This window comes from Otolemur garnettii, unplaced genomic scaffold (assembly GCF_000181295.1).
Source record: "Otolemur garnettii isolate 467f Iridium unplaced genomic scaffold, OtoGar3 scaffold00127, whole genome shotgun sequence".
In the NCBI taxonomy this organism is placed as follows: Eukaryota; Metazoa; Chordata; class Mammalia; order Primates; family Galagidae; genus Otolemur; species Otolemur garnettii.
This window is the reverse complement of record NW_003852522.1, coordinates 5,862,853-5,880,641: the sequence shown is the minus strand read 5'-3', so window position 1 is coordinate 5,880,641 and position 17,789 is coordinate 5,862,853. Positions and strand designations below refer to the sequence as shown.

At 41.5% G+C, this 17,789-nt stretch overlaps 1 protein-coding gene across 1 annotated transcript in view; it reads right to left on the bottom strand.

The window, feature by feature from the left end:
• LOC111727852 (adhesion G protein-coupled receptor E4-like) overlaps positions 1 to 17,789 on the bottom strand; it is a 156,096-nt gene that overhangs the window by 70,393 nt on the left and 67,914 nt on the right. The window contains exons 2-5 of the mRNA XM_023518082.1: positions 15,515 to 15,608; positions 14,406 to 14,456; positions 12,431 to 12,553; positions 5,824 to 5,976 (exon numbers count right to left, since the gene is read on the bottom strand). Of these exons, the coding sequence (XP_023373850.1) occupies positions 5,824 to 5,976; positions 12,431 to 12,553; positions 14,406 to 14,456; positions 15,515 to 15,545 (358 nt within the window). The 5' untranslated portion in view covers positions 15,546 to 15,608. The remainder of the gene's footprint in view (positions 1 to 5,823; positions 5,977 to 12,430; positions 12,554 to 14,405; positions 14,457 to 15,514; positions 15,609 to 17,789) is intronic.

Sequence of the window (17,789 nt, the reverse complement as noted above, 5' to 3'; positions counted from 1 at the left end):
GGGGATGTCTTGTTCGGGTTGAGTCGTGCTGGAGTTCTGAAACTATCTGCTATCTGAATTTCAGAATCTCTTGGCATGTCTGGAAAGTTCTCTTTTATAATTTCATGAAGAAGAGCCTCTGTGTTTTGTGAAGCAACTTCATCACCTTCAGGGATTCCTATAAGGCGAATGTTACTTTTCTTCGAATTATCTGAGAGTTCTCTGAAAGTGAGATCTCTTTTTGCTCTCCATTTCTTTTGATCTTTGTGCTCCTGGGCTTCTTCAAAAGCTTTGTCTTCAGTATCAGAGATCCTTTCTTCTACCTGTTGCACTCTGTTACAGAGGGATTCCACTGTGTCTTTCAGATCCTTGAGGGCTGTAACCTCTTGTCTCAGTGTTTCAAAATCTTTGATCATTTTATCTTTGAAATCATTAGTTCTTGAGTCATTTTTTGATTAATTTCTTGAGATACCTTTTGAATAATTTCTTGAGAAATCTTTTGAATAATTTCTTGAGCTCCTAATTCCTTTGTTTCTTCCAGTCTGTTAATCTTATTTGCTATCCACATTCTGAACTCGATTTCTGACATCCCAGCCATTTGCTTCTGGATGGGGTCTTCAATTGTGTCTTCCCTATTTTCCTGTGGAGGAGTTGATCTACTCTGGTTATTTGAGTTGTCAGAGTTTTTCCACTGGTCCCACCCCATGCTGATTTTACCTTGTTTGGAGGCCTTATCAGAACCGTTCAGTTGATGGCTTCTTCTGTTTGCCCAGAGAGACAGGCAGAGCCTGTCTGTTGTCTTCTCCCAGTTCTCGGATGCGGGGCATCCGGGGTGCAGTGGAACAGCAGCAGCTGCACAGGAGTGTGCGTGACCAGATTAGACCTTGTTCAGCCTGCTGGGCAACCGGGGGCAGGAAACTGGCAGCAGCCAGATCAGTCCTAGTTCAGCCCCTCTGGGTGGAACAGGGGAACTGTAGTGGCTAGATCAGTCCTAGTTCAGCACCCTGGAGCAGCCAGAGGGTAAGGGAATGGCAACGGTAGCACAGGGTACACGAGCAACCAGATCAGTCCTAGTTCAGCCCCACCAGAGTAGCTGGGGGGAAGTGAGGGACTACTTCACCATCGCCCATTGCACACGTGCGGCAAGAGCAAGCCTATCTGTGCCCTCCCAGTGCAGGAACCCAGAGCTGGGGACTCCTCCACCTCTGTCCAAGGGATGTATGTGGCTCTAGCAAATAGTTCTGGACCCTCCAAGAGTGGTAGACCCCTCCACCACCACCTGCAGGGCAAGCGTGGCTCTAGCAAGCAGTTCTAGGCCCGGCCAGCTTGGGAGCCTGGAGTGGGGAACACCTCCCCTGGCCCCCGTGGGATGTGTGTGTCTCTCGCAAGCTGTTTTGGGTCTACCTGGATTGAAGGATTTCTCCGCCTCTGCCTGTGGGACACCCGCAGCACTGCAGCACACTATCGGCCCTAGCAAGTGGTACTGGGCCTACCCAGAGCAGGACCCTGCTGCCCATGAGGCATGAGACTCTAGCAAGCAGTTTTGGGGCCTGCCTGGCTCCATGAGGGCAAAGGGACCCACTCAGCAACTGGGTTAGTTTGGGAAGGTTAATACCTCCTTCCCTACCTTATACCCAGTCACTTGTGGTCCCCCAGTTCCGAGACCCTATTCATTCCAGTAGGCCACTGCTCCCGGGGTTTACCTGGCAAAATCAGCCAGAAATCTGAGTTCAGCGGGGGGACTTGCGTGTTTAAATCAGGCTTCTGTCTGGTTAGATTTCTCTCCAAACCTTGGAGTGAGTGGGTAGGGACTCTTCAGAGTTCAATGTTGCAGGTGGGGAATATATACAGTTTTATATAGTTCAAACCTTCCCTCAACCATACACTGGGGTGCCCCTTTGAATAGTCCTTGGGTGGTCTACCAGGTTTGAGGGGTCCAAATCAGTTGTCCCAGTCAGCACCCATTTCAGGTGGAAGAGTTCAAATGTCTCTGGGAGCTAGATAAGAGGGGTCTGCTTGCAGTTCAGATATAACTTTCTCCAGTACTCCGCAAGGGCAAAGGGACCCACCTGGCAAATGGGTTAGTTTGGGAAGGTTAATACCTCCTTCCCGACCTTGTACCCAGTCACTCGTAATCCCCCAGGTCTGTGGCCCTATTTACTCCAGTAGGCCACTGCTCCCGGGGTTTACCTGGCAAAATCAGCCAGAAATCTGAGTTCAGCAGGGGGGCCTTGCGTGTTCAAATTAGGCTTCTGTCTGGCTAGATTTCTCTGTAAATCAGAGGTTGCATTCGGCTTTAAACTCAGGTGTCAATTCTAGCCTCTGTCCACCCACTGCCTTTGTCTCAGCTGCATTAGCCCCCTGAGGGCTGTGGCTCCACCCAAGAAAGTTAAATGAGCCCTGCCTGTGGCTGCTGTCCAGGATGGTGTGCCGCTCGGATTGCCACCGTTTCTGCACTGGCGTCCCCTGAGCTGACTCTCCTCCCCTCACGCCTGCACCACAGTCAGCACAGAACAGCACCAGCCCTTTCCCCCTCCACTTCTCTCAAGGAGATGTCCAAGAATCAGGACTCCATAGGTAATAAACCTCTAGATCTCGGAGTGGGTGGGTGGGGACTCCTCAGATTTCAATGTTGCAGGTGGGGAATATATACAGATTTATACAGTTTTACAGTTTTATGTCTGGCTGGAGGGTGCTATGGCATGCCAGCAGGGGTAGGAGGTCCAGTTTTTAGCGGGTCTCTCCCGTGGAATAGAGTGGGAGGAAGTTTGAACTCTGCTCGCTTGTTTGCATGGATTAAACTGTGAGCCCTTGTTGTGGGCGAGGGGACTCCCGTCCGCTTGGTGGTGGATTTTGTACCTTTTGATTGTATTTTTGGGGTCGCAGCTCGCCTCAGGAAGGTTGAAGTGCGCTCTTCAATCTTCTCTCTTGTCTCTGCTCCAAACCATCAGCTAACTTGCTAAGCTTCTGTCCTTTCAGCCTCCTTCTGGGTGGGAGCTTCTGTAAAAAGCTGGCTGCAGTCCGCCATCTTGGCTCCGCCCCCAGAAGGAACATTTCTTAAACTGATAGAGGCCATCTACAGAAAACCCACAGCCAATATCATGTGGAATGGAGTAAAATTGAAATAATTTCCACTCAGATCAGGAACCAGGCAAGGTTGCCCAATCATTTCCACTGCTTTTTAACATTGTAATGGAAGTCTTAGTCATCACAATCTGACAAAAGAAGGCAATCAAGTGTATCCATATGTGATCAGAGGAGATCAAACCATCACTCTTTGAAGATGATATGATTGTTTATCTTGAAAATCCCAAGGACTCAACTACAAAACTCCTAGAAGTGATCAAGGAATACAGAAGTGTCTCAGGGATACAAAATCAATACTCACAAATCTGTAGCCTTTATATATACTTACAACAGTCAAGGTGAAAAAACAATCAAGAACTCTATTCCCTTTATAATAGTGCCAAAGAAGATGAAATATCTGGGAGTGTACCTTACAAAGGATGTGAAAGATCTCTATAAGAACTATGAAACTCTGAAAAAAGAAATAGCTGAAGGTGTTAACAAATGGAAAAATATACCATGCTCATGGCTGGGAAGAATCAACATTGTCATTTGATCAGCCTATCAAAAACATAAACTGGGGGGAAAATTACCTATTTAACAAATGGTGCTTGGTGAATAGTCTGGCAACTTGTAGAAAACTGAAACTAGACTCACACCTTTAACAAAAAATCACTCTCACTGGTTAAAGGACTTAAACTTAAGACATGAAACTATAAAAATTCTTGGAGAGAGTACAGGGGAAATACTTGATAAAATTGGCCTGGGAGAATACTTTATGAGGAGGACTGCCCCAGGCAATTGAAGCAACATCATAAATACATTGCTGGGATCTGATCAAACTAAAAAGTTTCTTCACTTCCAAGAACACAGTAATTAAAGCAAGTAGACAGCCCTCAGAATGGGAGAGCCTTTTTGCAAGGTACATTTCTGTCAAAGCTCTAATAATCAGAATCCACAGAGAACTCAAACTTATTCATAATAAAAGAACAAGTTATCCCATTTCATTGTGGGCAAGAGACATGAACAGAAGCTTCTCTGTAGAAGACAGGTGCATGTTCTACAGACACATGAAAAAAATGCTCATCCTCTTTAATCATCAGAGAAATGCAAACCGAAACCACTTTGAGATATCATCTAGCTCCAGTAAGATTAGCCCACATTACAAAATCCCCAAACTACAGATATTGGCATGGATGTAGAGAAAAGGGAACACTTCTGGTAGGAATGCAAGCTAGTATGTTCCTTTTGGAAAGAAGTTTGGAGATCTCAGGAATCTAAATGTAGACCTACCATTTGATCCTGCAATTTCTCTACTAGGAATATATCCAATATCCAATTTCTCTACTAGGTATATATCCGAAAGATCAAAAATCACTTGGCAAGAAAGATATTTGCACCAAATTGTTCATTTCAGCTCAATTTATAATTGCCAAGTCTTTGAAGAAGCCCAAGTGCCCATTGACCCATGAATGGATTAATAAATTATGGTATGTATACCATGAATACTATGCACCATTTAAAAAAATGAAGACTTTACCTCTTTTATGTTTACATGGATGGAGTTGGAAAATATTCTTCTTAGTAAAGTATCTCAGGAACGGAAAAAAAATATCTGATGTACTCAGTACTACTATAAAACCAATTTACAATCACTCACAATTTCATATGAGAGATGAGTCATGACTATAGCCCAAGATGAAGGAGGGAAGGGTGGATGGAAAGGGAGGGGGGTGGTTCAACAGAGGGAAGGTTAAGGGTGTACCTCACCTATGAAGCATATTGCAAGGGTACAGATAAAATCCATCAAGTATTGAACACAAATGTCTTAACACTGTGATTAAGTAAATGAGGTAGGATGTAAGCACTCCAATTTGTACAAATAATAAACACATTGAATCCCACAAAAGCATAAATGTATTCATGATCTTTGCATATATGACTTAATTTTAAAAAAGAAATGATGCAACAATAAATATGTGATTGTAAACAACTAAATTTGAGAGGTAATTTGTTATGAGTAACAAATAACTTTGTGGATCCAAATATTACTCCCATTTACTGATGAGGCATATGAAAATTAAATCTTGAAGTGAAAGCCAGCTAGTAAAGGAATGAAGCAGCAGTTAAATCCAATCCATCTAATTCAAAACATGCAATCATGCTAGGATTAAACAAATAAATACATATATTCTAGAGGATAGAATGTATTCCAGCTTCTTGATAGAATGTTCTGAGAGTCCCAGAAAAAAATATATATATATATACATATATACAATACAATATATATTAAATATATATATTATATATATATTAAAAGATTGTATTCCAGGCTTCTCAATTCTGGAGAAAGAAGTTGCAGACAGGGAAAGAGGGAAGGCTGAGATAAGCCTTGGTGTTACACCCACAGCAGAGGTAATATCGTGAAGTCATGGGCTTTAGGACATAGACAGACAGACACAGAAGTAGACTTGAGTGTTAGTAAGAGATAAGTAAGTAGAGAAGCTCACAAAAACAATTGAAGATATATTTTTGGAAAGCCAGGAATGAGACCTGTATAGAGACATAAATCATAAGGTATCCACACAGAGGTGGTTGTTTATGTCATAGGGTTGGATAACATCTCCTTGGACAATGAGGACAGCAATGGAATGAGGGATGTGGGTTAGGACAGAGCTCCTCTCTCACTCCGGCTGGGAATCAATAGCTCTCAGAAGCTATCCCCACTTGTGCCCCTCATTCTTTTTCATGGAGGAAAGGGAATTGGGAGGTACTTACCATCACAATTTGCATGATCAATATCAACCAAACCAGCCACCCAGTTGAAGTAAGGATACTTCATAGCACAATTGCAGGTGCTAGTTCCAATTTTGTGCTTACAAGATACTATATACTTGCACTTTGACATCCCAGCCTCATACTCATCAACATCTGTGAATCAAGAGAAAATATTGTTGCTCCAATGTCTAGAATATCAGAATCCTACAGAAAATGAGCATTCTTTTACCTTCCCTCTTTTCTCTCTCCCATTGGCTATCAAGAGAATATGGGGGTAGAGCAGTCATGTAACACAGACGGAAGTTGGGTGATGGCGATGAAAGAGCACAGAGTTGTATGAAACAGGCACAGAGCCTGGGCTCCTGGGCTCAAACTATTAAGGAATTAATGGTCAAGCCATCGTTGAAGCCACTTTATTCTATGTTATACCACCTGATTTGGTGTGCTAATACAGGTGTTAAGTTCACCTAGAACACTTGTCAAATAGGCTATAAGACAAGTCTCAATGAATTCAAAAGGAATTCAAAAGAACTGAAATTTTAAATGATATTCTCTCAGAAAAGAGAACATTAAAAAATTATACATAATGAAAATTAAAAAAAATTATACATAATGATCAAGGGGGTCTTATCCATAGTATGCAAAGCTGGTTTAACACACTCAAATCAATTACTGGGATCCATCACATTAACATAACAAAAGTTGAAAACCATACAATCATCTTAATTGAGGTAGAAAAAGCACTTGACAAAGATCAGCTTACTTTCTTGATAAAAATCCACAATAAATCTTGGGATTGCAGCTCACCTCAGTAGGGTTTATTGTGGATTTTTATCAAGGATTTTTGGGGATCCAACCTAATGTGCATAATACAATGATACATTTCTATACTGTTAAGAATAAAGTATGAATGTTTCTGCCACAACAAATAAGTAAGGAAGGAGATGGTTATGTTAATCAGTTAGATGTAGGCATTCCACATTGTATATCAAATCAGCACATTGTACTCCATAAATGCATTAATGTACACAGTTATGATTTAATAAAGAATTAAAAAAATAAAAAACCCACAATAAAATTAAATCAGACACAATTAACACAAAGACACCTAGGAAAAAATTAATATCTTTGGGAATGAAATAGCCATCTAAATAACCCATAAGAAATGTGATAATTCACACAGAAAATGTTAAAATATTTTTCCTGGATAATGCAAGCCCAACATACTGAAATTTTCAGAATTCAGCTAAACAAGTACTGACAGGGAATTGTGTAGCTCTAAGTAATAGACAGATTTGAAGTTCTAAATGTTCTCACTAGAAAAAGCACATGCCTTAAAAAATCAATGATGTAAGCTACCAAGCCAACAAGTAAGAAAATTAAAAATCAAATATAACATAGACTGAAATAATGAGCAGAAATCAATGTAAAGTAAAACATAAAATGATAGAAATACGAAAAAAGCCAAAAGTTTGTTCTTTGAAATGGTTAATAGATACAGAGACTAAGGAGAAACCAGTCCTTGACACCAAACTCAAAACCTTTATAATTTCTTGAGCAATAGACACGTGAGGAAAATCATTTATTCTGACATTTGGTCTTAGAATCAAGTTTCTGACACACATATCTCCTAAGACCTTTGAAATTTTTGGAGTATCCAAAGCATGGGATGCAAATCCTAAATCCCTTGGGATTTTCTGGGTTATGGTAGCATCCTCTGTTTTAATGAGGTAACTTTTAGGAAGCCCCTATAGGCTCAGTATGGGAACTGTTTGTCAGGGAAACCAACCATGATATTAAAGGTTTGGAACTTTTATTTCCACCTCACCCAACCTACAGTGAGTGAAGGGATGCTGAATGTTGAGTTGATACCAATGATAAATACTGTAATCAGTTATGCACAAGTAATAAAGTGCCCATCAAAATCCAGGGGAAAAATGTTTCCAGATTCTTCTAAATATCTGAAAATTTGGAGATTCCTGGGGTATGACATGCCCAAAGATGTCTTAGAAGCCCCACATCATCTTCTCCCATCCTTTCTATTCATCTCTTTGATCTGGCTGGTCATCTGTATCTTCTGTAATGTATTTTATAATGAACAGGTAAATGTAAGTAAAGTGCTCCCCTGAGTTCAGTAAGGGAGATCACAGGCCTCTGATTTATGACCAAACTTAGTCAGAAAACAGGTTACATCCTAAGACTTGCAATTGGCATCTGACGTGAGGGTACTTTTGACAGATGAAGGCGTTGGACTGTGGGATATGATGCTATCTCCAGGTAGATAATGTCAGAATTACATTTTAGGACACCCAGCTGTCATCTTCTGGAGAACTGCTTGTTTAGTGTGGAGAAAAAAATCCACGTGTATTTTGCTGACCAAAGATGAAGTATTCTCTGTTATAGTGACTATGTGAGAGTTGAATAGAAAATTAACCCAAAGTTTTTTCTTTTCTACCAGTCACAGTAAGATGGTGGATATATTCTTAGGGAAATGTCATCATACTAAGGGAAGTTGGAATAGGGAAGAGAGCTGATTTATTCTCTTGTCCTTTGAATTTATAGTTTTGAAAGCAGAGCCCTACTCATGTAATGCTAGTATGGAAGACAATGTTCTGGGAACTAACTGATTTTATCATTCATAGGCCCTATTCATGACAGACACATTTCTCTTTATGAAGGTCATGGGAGTCTAGACAGCATCTCTTACCTATATCAAACACAGAATTTCCACCCATTCCTGGAGAAGCAGAAGTTATGATCAATGCATTCAATTCTACTCTCTTGAGTACTCGTGTAGACTTTCTTGAAAAGCTCCTTCTGTGTCTAGTCTTCCACATATTTTCCTGTTAAGGAAATAAAGCTAATATTGTAGATTGTCTGTGAAATGTGAGAAATAGGAATCTGCAAAAGTGTAGTAGGGGTAATCCCAGATGACAACATATATTAAGGTGCAACTAGGCATGGTGGGTGTGAGGTTGTACTCACTGACACAAGTCTTTAAATGACAGCTGAGGATTGCCACTCTTTCCCAGAGGGCCTTAATTTCTGCTGACATCTGAGAGCAGTCATTTCTTGGTTGTGGGACACTGTCCTGGGCATTGTAGGATATTGTGCTGTGTCCTTGATCTCTGTTAACTGGATGCCAGCAGAAAACCTTCCCCCTATATCTAAAATTGTGAAAACTGAAAATTCTCCCAGGCATTGACAGATAACTTTTGAGGTTGAGGACAAAATCACCTATGGATGAGAATTATTCTATCCTAAAAATCATGAGGAACCCTACTAGTCTTACAAAAAGGGAATGATATGGTGAGATAGACCTGTTGTTTCCCAAACTCAGGCCTCACCCCACTTACCTGATTATTCACATTTGATTGCATCTCTTCACTACTCTTCACTGTGGGAGGAAAAGGTAGTCATTAACTGGCATATAGGAGAAAACCTACTCTGGTCACATTGCTTCTTCCAGTCACTCTCAAGTTGGGTCTTTCCTTGATACTTCTGTAGCACATCCTAATTCTCCTCTAAGAAATCCAAAATGTATTTGCAGTGGGATTACAGAAGGGAATTTGAGTGATAATGTGGCTTCCAGGTTAATTCTTCAGTCAACAGCGTTTATTGAGCATCTACTCAGAACCAGACACAGTGCTAAATGACACAGATATAGGTTGGTAAAGGTGGCCTCTGTGGGGTTTGCAGCCTGGAGGGAAAGGCATTAAGCAAATAATTCCAAATAAATAATGAAGTAATTGCAAGTGACTCTCTCAATAAATAGGAATTGCTGACAGCAGAGGGCCCTAATAGCAGGTTGCATTAAGGCTCCCTGAAGGAATTAGTGTAAACTGAGCTGAAAATACAGAAGCCATTGTCCTCTCACACACCTCATATCTGTACTGTCTGTGTAAGGGAATGCAGAAGGTTCTATAGCAGCCCAGGAAGCATAACAGATAGCACTGACTGAGCCTTCACAGATGCCAAGTCCTCCTAAGTGTCCTGCACACACTAATGATCCTACCAGCAGGTGAGGTACATTAGCTTGATAGGGCTGCCTCATAATACTGAGTGGCTTCAAGCAACATGAACTTACCATTTCATAGTTCTGAATCAAAAAGGCCATATCCAGGTGTCAGCAGGGCCATCTTCCCTGTAAGGTAGGCTCTAAGGGAGCATCTTGCCTGGCATTTTCCACCTTCTGGTGGTCACCAGCAATCCTTGACTCTCCTTGGGTTGTGACAGCACAACTCCAGTTTGTGTGTCACTTGGCCCTGTTATCTGTGTGTCTGTGTCTGTTTCCAAATTTCCCTCTTTTTGTGAGAATGCCATTTATGTGAGATTCAGGGTCCACCCTAATCTAGTTGACTTGAGCTGGATTTGATGACATCTGCAAAGCCCTACTGCAAAGAAGATCATATTCACAGGTGCCAGGCAGACATAAATTTGGGGGAGCAACGGTACCCAATCCAGTTAGCAGATTCCAAAATGTATTCCAAATATCTCTGTCTCTTAGTGTTCTAATTCTTGTGTAATCTCCTCCCATTGTCTGTGAACCAGATCCGATGACTTATTTCTAATGAACAGAGTACAGCAAAACTGATAACTTGTCTCTTCTGAGATTTAGTTATAAAAGGCTCTGACTTTTGTCTTAATCAGAGTGTCTGGCTGTGCTCAGGTCTTTGATATAACAAATCAAGTGATAGAAGCCTACATATCCAGGAACTGATGACTGCTTCACAAACAACACTAAAAATTAACTGCAGCCTTCAGTCCAATGGTTCTTAAGGAGCTGGGTCTTTCCAGCAACCGTGTGAGTGTGGGAGTACTTCCAGTCCTAATCAAGCCTCCAGATGGAAAACATTTTGATGGCCACTGTGATAGACCATGAAGCAAGAGACCCAGCTAAGACATACCTGGACCCATAGCAACATTGAAATGATAAAAACATTTTGTTCAAGCAACTAAAGTGGTGGGTAACTTGTTATGCAGCAACGCATTAGTCACACAGAAATTAAATCACTAAGTGAATGCCAACTAGTAAGGGAACAAGGAAGCACTTAAATCCGATACATCTAATTCAAAATACTGAATTATACTAGGGTTTAACCAAAAATAAATATATGGTGAGTAATAAGCAAAGCTTCTCATTGTTGGAGAAAATAATTACAGATAAGGAAGGCTGAGACACGCCTTGGTGTTGCACTAGCATCAGTGATGATAGCATGAACTCATGAGCTTTATGGCATAGACAGACAGATGTAGAAATTCAATTTAAGGTGAGTGTGAGATAGATAAATAGGCTAGTTCACAAAAAAATTAAAGATGTGCTTTTGGAAAGCCAGGAAAGAGACCTGTGCAGAGACATAAATCATAAGGTATCCACACAGAGGTGATTGTTTATGTCGTCGGCTTTAATAGCATCTTCTTGGAAAACAAGGATTACATGGAATGAGGGCTGTGGGTTAGGACAGAGCTCTGCTCTCTCACCCTGGCTGTAAATAAGTAGCCCTCTCTCCCCCAATTACTTCTTCATATCCCTTTCCTTTTCTGTGGAGCAAAGAGTATTGAGAGGTTCTTACAATAACCATCTGGGTGATTGGTGTCAACCAAACCAGTCACCCAGTTGAAGTAAGAATACTTCACCACACAACTGCAGAGGTAAATTTTTGTTTTTACAATATGCTCCATACTTTTAATTTGCCAGCCCAGTCTCAGACTGATCAGTATGGGTGAATCAAGAGAAAATATTGTTGTTTTTCATTTTCATAGAACTATGCCCTTGGAATCTTTATTGTCAAACATTATTCCTAATCACACACAGGTAACACTTTCTGCCTGTTCTTGGGTGGGAGGAATCAATGTGGTAAAGGGACATCCATTCTATGTTCTATATAAACCCAGCATGACTCCAATAAACTAACCCACATGTATTTTATGAAGTGAGACAAGTTGATACCATTATGCAAGAATAGGCAGAAAAACTACAAAGTGGAAACCAGATACTGAAACTTACTAAAAAGCTTTGACTAAGCTGTGAGGGGCCAATTTCTGAATAAATAAAAAATAGACTAATTGTGTGGATTAAAAGTCCAGAAATAGACTCAAGAATATATGGAGCATTAGAATACAGTATAGTGGCTGTGTCAAATCATTGAGGTAAGGATAGAATGTTGTTTATATTTAATGGTGAATCTCAAATTTGTTTAATCAATATGAAACATACAGTGAGTAACAAAGAAATAAATACTGGGCAAGTTAATATTATTAGAAAAGTTTGCAAGCCGGGTGGCAGAACCACACTAGCCATATCTTGGCTTTTCACTGTTTGCATGACCTGCATCTCTGTCTAATCACCTTTCCTGCTGATGGAGCAGAATTGAGGTTCAAGTCCTCAGAAGGGGCCCTGAAGCAAGAATTCACATTTGTTCCCTCTGTCTGAAGGACATGGGGACAGACACACCCACCCAGGAGATGGTCCTTATCAGTTACTCGGCTGAAGAACTATGGGTTTCATTTGGTCTTTGGATTTATGTGCTTTCAACATAGGACACAAAGACTAGAATGGTTATCACTAATGAGGGATCAAATTAAATCTTATAAATAATATTGTTACCTTCACATGTGTCATAGGAGCTGTAAAAGTGTCTCCTCCCAGACCTGGTCTGGAATCCATCCTCACAGGCACAGTGGGTGCTGTTATAGCAGACAGCATGCTCAGGGCATTGAGGACAGCAGGCTGCAGGGAACACAGTGTCTTCATTTGCTAATTCATGAATTCAAGAAATATTCATTAAACACCTACAGTCTACCAGATCCTGTGATCAGAAGGCTGTCCTCCTGGGAATAGGTCTATTGGTATCCTTTTCCCACCCAGCCCACTGCTAGGCACAGATGTGTACAGTGCCAGAAGATCCCACTTCTGCCACCAACACCACTTGGGCCTGACAATTGGCCTCTGAGTCCCAGAACCTGTGTCCTGGGGCCCCTGAGGGCTCTCTCTGGCCACCATTTGGCAGTCCCACCTGGCAGGTAGGCATTGTTTTCCCTTTCAGGAGCAGGACCTTCCATCAGTGACTGACAGGAGTCAGTCTACAAAAAACTCAGTTTCATTAATGTGAAAGTAACCCATTAGGAAATAATGTGTGTTGGTGAGAATGTGGAGAGACTAGAACCCTGTGCCATGCTGGGGGTTGTAAAATGAGGCAGCGTCTATGGAAAATAGTCTGGGTGTTCCTCAAGATATCAAAACATAGGTTGATTGGTTTGATCTAACCACATCAGATTGCATTAAAGGAAATCAGCACATTGTACCCCACATACGCATGAATGTATTCATGATCTATGTGTATTTGACTTAATAAAAAAATGAAATACTTTTCATAAAAAAAATCAAAATGTAGAATTACAAAATTACCATATGATCTAGCAATCACACTTCTGGGTGTATGCCCAAAGGAGTTGAAATCAAGATCTGGAAGAGATGCTTGCACACTCCTTCACAGCAGCATCACTCATAATAGGCAACTGTTATGTACAACCCAGATGTCCACTGATGAATGGATGGGTAAACACAGTGTGGGATAACCAAACAATAGAGTGCTCTTCAGCCTCATAAAGGAAAGGAATTCTGAAACGTTCAACAGCATACATGAACCTCGAGGACATTTCCCACAGTGAAATAAGCCAGTCACAAATGGACAAACACTGTGTGACTCTGCTTACACATGGTCCCCAGAAGAGTCACACTCAGAGACAGAAGGTACAATGGTGGGTGCCAAGGCTGCAGAGAGGCTTTATGGGAGTTAGTGCTTCATGGGACAGAGTTTCAATTCTGCAATTGGAAAGAATTCTGTGTGATTGTGGTGACGGCTGCACACTTAGTGCCACTGAACTGTACCTTTGACAATGCTTAAAAGGTAAATTTTATGTTCTATACATTTTACTACAAGTTCAGTAATAATAACAGGACATCTTCCTTACCCACTGGGGGGATTTTTCTATGGTATGTGCCCCACACTATGTTCAGTGGTTCTCCTGGCCGAGCTCCAGGTGCCCACATGTAACTCACCTGACAATGGATCCTATGCCACCTTCTCCACTTCCGATGTCACTAACCCATTGTCTACTCCCAAGTGGTACTTTATGGCATTTCCTCCCAGAAACATGACTTACTCTCAGGATCTAATTCTGGGTGGAACCTCAATTTAAGATGTGGAGTAAAGGCAGAGAATTTTGAGCAATGACATAGGAGAGAGGTTTGGGTAAAGAAGGTGAGAGTCCAGCATCCACTAGTTGTGTGCCCTTGAGCTAGCCCCTTCTCCAGAGGACCTTGGCCAGTGCCTGCACCTTCTTTGTAAGTGTGTCACCAGAATTGAATGAGATGGTTCATGTGATTCACTTAGCTAAGTAAATGCATGTTATGAAAGTATAACAGAGAAAGTGAACAGCCCTCAGGAGCTCAAAGGAGCAGGTGGAAAACGCCAGAGACTTGGCACTGCCTTTTTTGTAAAGGGCCCTTTCCCCTCCATAAAAGAGGTCTCCAGATCCCAACTTCCTCTCCACTGGCCTTTGGCTATGAGTACACCCACCTCTAGAGTTCTTAGCTTCTGATCCTGACAGAGTCAACAAGACACTGAGACCTAGAACAGAGAGAGGAGAGGATAATTCAGACAGGGCTCCCAGGGCTGGGGATGGCTGAAGGCTAGTTAGGGTAACTAACCCTAGCCCTCTGCCCAGTCCTGTGTGTGACTTCCTTGTAGATTCTGCCAGGCAGGCTCTAACGCAGGGGTCATGGGAGGGAACATGACATGCTACTAAAGCAGGAGAGGCACATCTGACAGAAGTGGTGGGGCCAACTCCCCAAGCTCAGCAGCTATTTCAACTTTCCCACCTAGTCTAGTGCCAAAGGTCATCTGCAATCTCCTTTCCATATTCCACAGTTTGTCTTTATCAGACCAGATCTCAGACCCCACACTAACAAAATATAACGTAAACAACATAGGGTCTTTTTAAATTTTCTAGTAGCTACATTTAATAAAAACAAGGAAATGAGTGAAATTAATTTCAATAATTTGTTTACTTCATTCAATACAGCCAAGATGTTCTCATTTTAACACATAATTAATATAAAACAAATGATTGATAAATTATTAATGCCTGATGTGTGTATTAGGTCTTTGGAACCTGGTCTGTGTTTTGCATGCATAGCACCCCTCCATTGGCACAGGACACATTTCAGGTGCTCAGTAGCAGCCTGTGGCTGGTGGCTGTGGTATGGGATGGTGAAACCTTAACCTTTAGGAACTAGGGCTTCCTCTGTTGTCAGAGAGATCTGCATAGCATGGACTGTGAGAATCCTGAAGTCATCATGGATGTGGTAATTCTCCCTCAGCTTCTGCACCTGTACAGGGGTCACCTCTCATTAAAGCACCCTTCACTGGCTCTTCACTCTTCCCCCTGTGATACCCCCAGGCTCGTCCTGGTACTTCCTGGGATCTCCTCCAAAATAAACACACATGCAAGTTCTTGCCTCAGTTCTGCTCTGGGGAGCTGCCCATCCCAGGAGACTGAGGAGGAGAGTTTCATGCAAGACAAGCACACCAAGTTATGGCTGGGGAAAGTGCCTAATGTGGGATCAGACACAGCTAGGACAGCAGGGGATAGGAAGAGAAGGCAAGGAGTTTGTTGTTCCACTCACCCAAGAGCAGGAGCCAGCACCTGCTTCCCATGATACATGCACACCAGGAGCCACAGCCTGAGACTCTGTCTGATGCAGGGTGAGGTAAGAGATCCTGGAATGAACAAATACCATGAAAACCAACCCCTGAGTGTCACCAGGTTAGAAACCCTAAAATCTGCCTCTCATTTGAGCCAGTAATTCTGCTTCTGTGTGACTGTCTCAAGGAAAGGATCCTGCAAGAATGATCATAGCAGAGTTGATTATAGGAAACAAGATGACTACCCTGCAAATGCTGAAAATACAGGCATCTGAAGGAGTGAATATTCAGCTGGAATTTAAAATCCAGACTGTGGTAAAATGATTTTTGTTCTTCTGTGCATATACCCAGTAATGGGATTGTGGAATCAAATGGAAGGTCAACTTTTAGATCTTTGAAGATTCTCCCTACTTCTTTCCATAATGGTTGCTATCAGTTTGCAATTCCACCAGCACTGTAGAAGTGTTCCCTTTTCTCCACATCCATGCCAGCATCTGCAGCTTTGAGACTTTGTGATGTGGGCTATTCTCACCGAGGTTAGATGATATCTCAGAATAACTTTGATTTGCATTTCTATGATGATTAAAGATGATGTGCATTTTTTCATGTGTCTGTTGGCCGTTTATCTGTCATCTTGAAGATGTTTCTGTTTAAGTCTCTTGCCCACTTATAGAGGGGGTTATTTGCTCTTTTCTTATTGTTTCAATTGATTTCTTTGTAAATTCTAGTTATCAGGCTTTTGTTAGTTTCATAAAATGCAAAAATATTCTTCCATTCTGAAGGCTGGCTGTGTGCTCTGTGGTAAAAAATATCCCTTTAGCTGTGAAGAAGCTTTGTATAGCTTGATCACATCCCTGTTTCTTATTTCTGATGTTGCTTCAATTGCCAGGGGGGTCTTCCTCATAAAGATTCTTCCCAGGCCACTATCTTCAATCACTTCCTTCATACTCTCTTTGAGAGTTTTAATTATTTCATATCTTAAATTTAAATCCTTTATCCATTAAGAATCAATTTTTGTTAGTGGTGAGAGGTATGAGTCCAGTTTCAGACCTCTACATGTGGCTAACCAGTTCTCCCACCGCCATTTGTTTAATTAGGGATTTTGTTCTTCAGTACATGCTTTTGTTAAGCTTACCAAAGATCAAATGATGATAAGTAGCTGGATTCACTTCTAGATTCTCTCTTCTATTCTATAGATCTACATCTCTATTTTTGTGTTAGTACCATGCTATTTTGATCACTATAGATTTGTAGTATAACCTGAAATCTGGTAACATGATGCCTCCAGATTTGTTTTTATTTCTAAGAACTGTATTTGCTATTCAGGGTTTTTTCCAGTTTCATATGAACCAAAGTACTATTTTTTACCTTTTTTTGGCGGGGGGGGGAGTTGGACGGAATCTCACTATGTCGCCCTCGGTAGAGTGCTATGGCATCACAGCTCACAGCAACCTCAAACTCTCGGACTTAAGCAATTCTCTTGCCTCAGCTCCCCAAGTAGCTGGGACTACAGGTGCTCACCACAATGCCCAGCTATTTTTTGTTCGAAGTTGTCACTGTTTTTTTAGGGAGGCTGGGCCAAGTTCAAACCTGCCACCTCAGTTTATGTGGCTGGTGCCATAACCACTGTGCTACAGGCACTGAGCCTTTTCTCACATTTTTATTTTATTATATTTTATTTCATTTTATTTTATTTTTTGAGACAGGTCTCACTTTATTTCCCTCAGTAGAGTGTCATAGCATCATGGCTCACAACGACCTTGAACTCTTGGGCTCAATCGATTCTCTTGCCTCAGCCTCCCAAGTAGCTAGGACTACAGGTGCCTGCCACAATGTCCAGCTATTTTTAGAGACAGGGTCTCGCTCTTGCTCAGGCTGGTCTCGAACCTGTGAGTTCAGGCAATCCACCTACTTAGGCTTCCCAGAGTACTAGGATTACAAGCGTAAGCCACCGTGCCCTGCCTTTTCACCTTCTTTCAAGTATGTCATTGGTGCTTTGATGGGGATTTCATTAAGTCTTATAGATTGTTAAGGGTAGTATGAACATTTTAACAATGTTGATTCTTACCAGCTATGAGCATGGTATATTCTTACATTTGTTAACATCTGCTATTTCCTTTTTTTTTTTTATTAAATGATAGCTCTATACATTAATGCAAACAGGGGGTACAGTGTAGTGTTTTCACATACATTTTGAAACACTTTCATCAAACTGGTTCACATAAATTTCGTGTCATTTGCATAGTCATTGTGTCA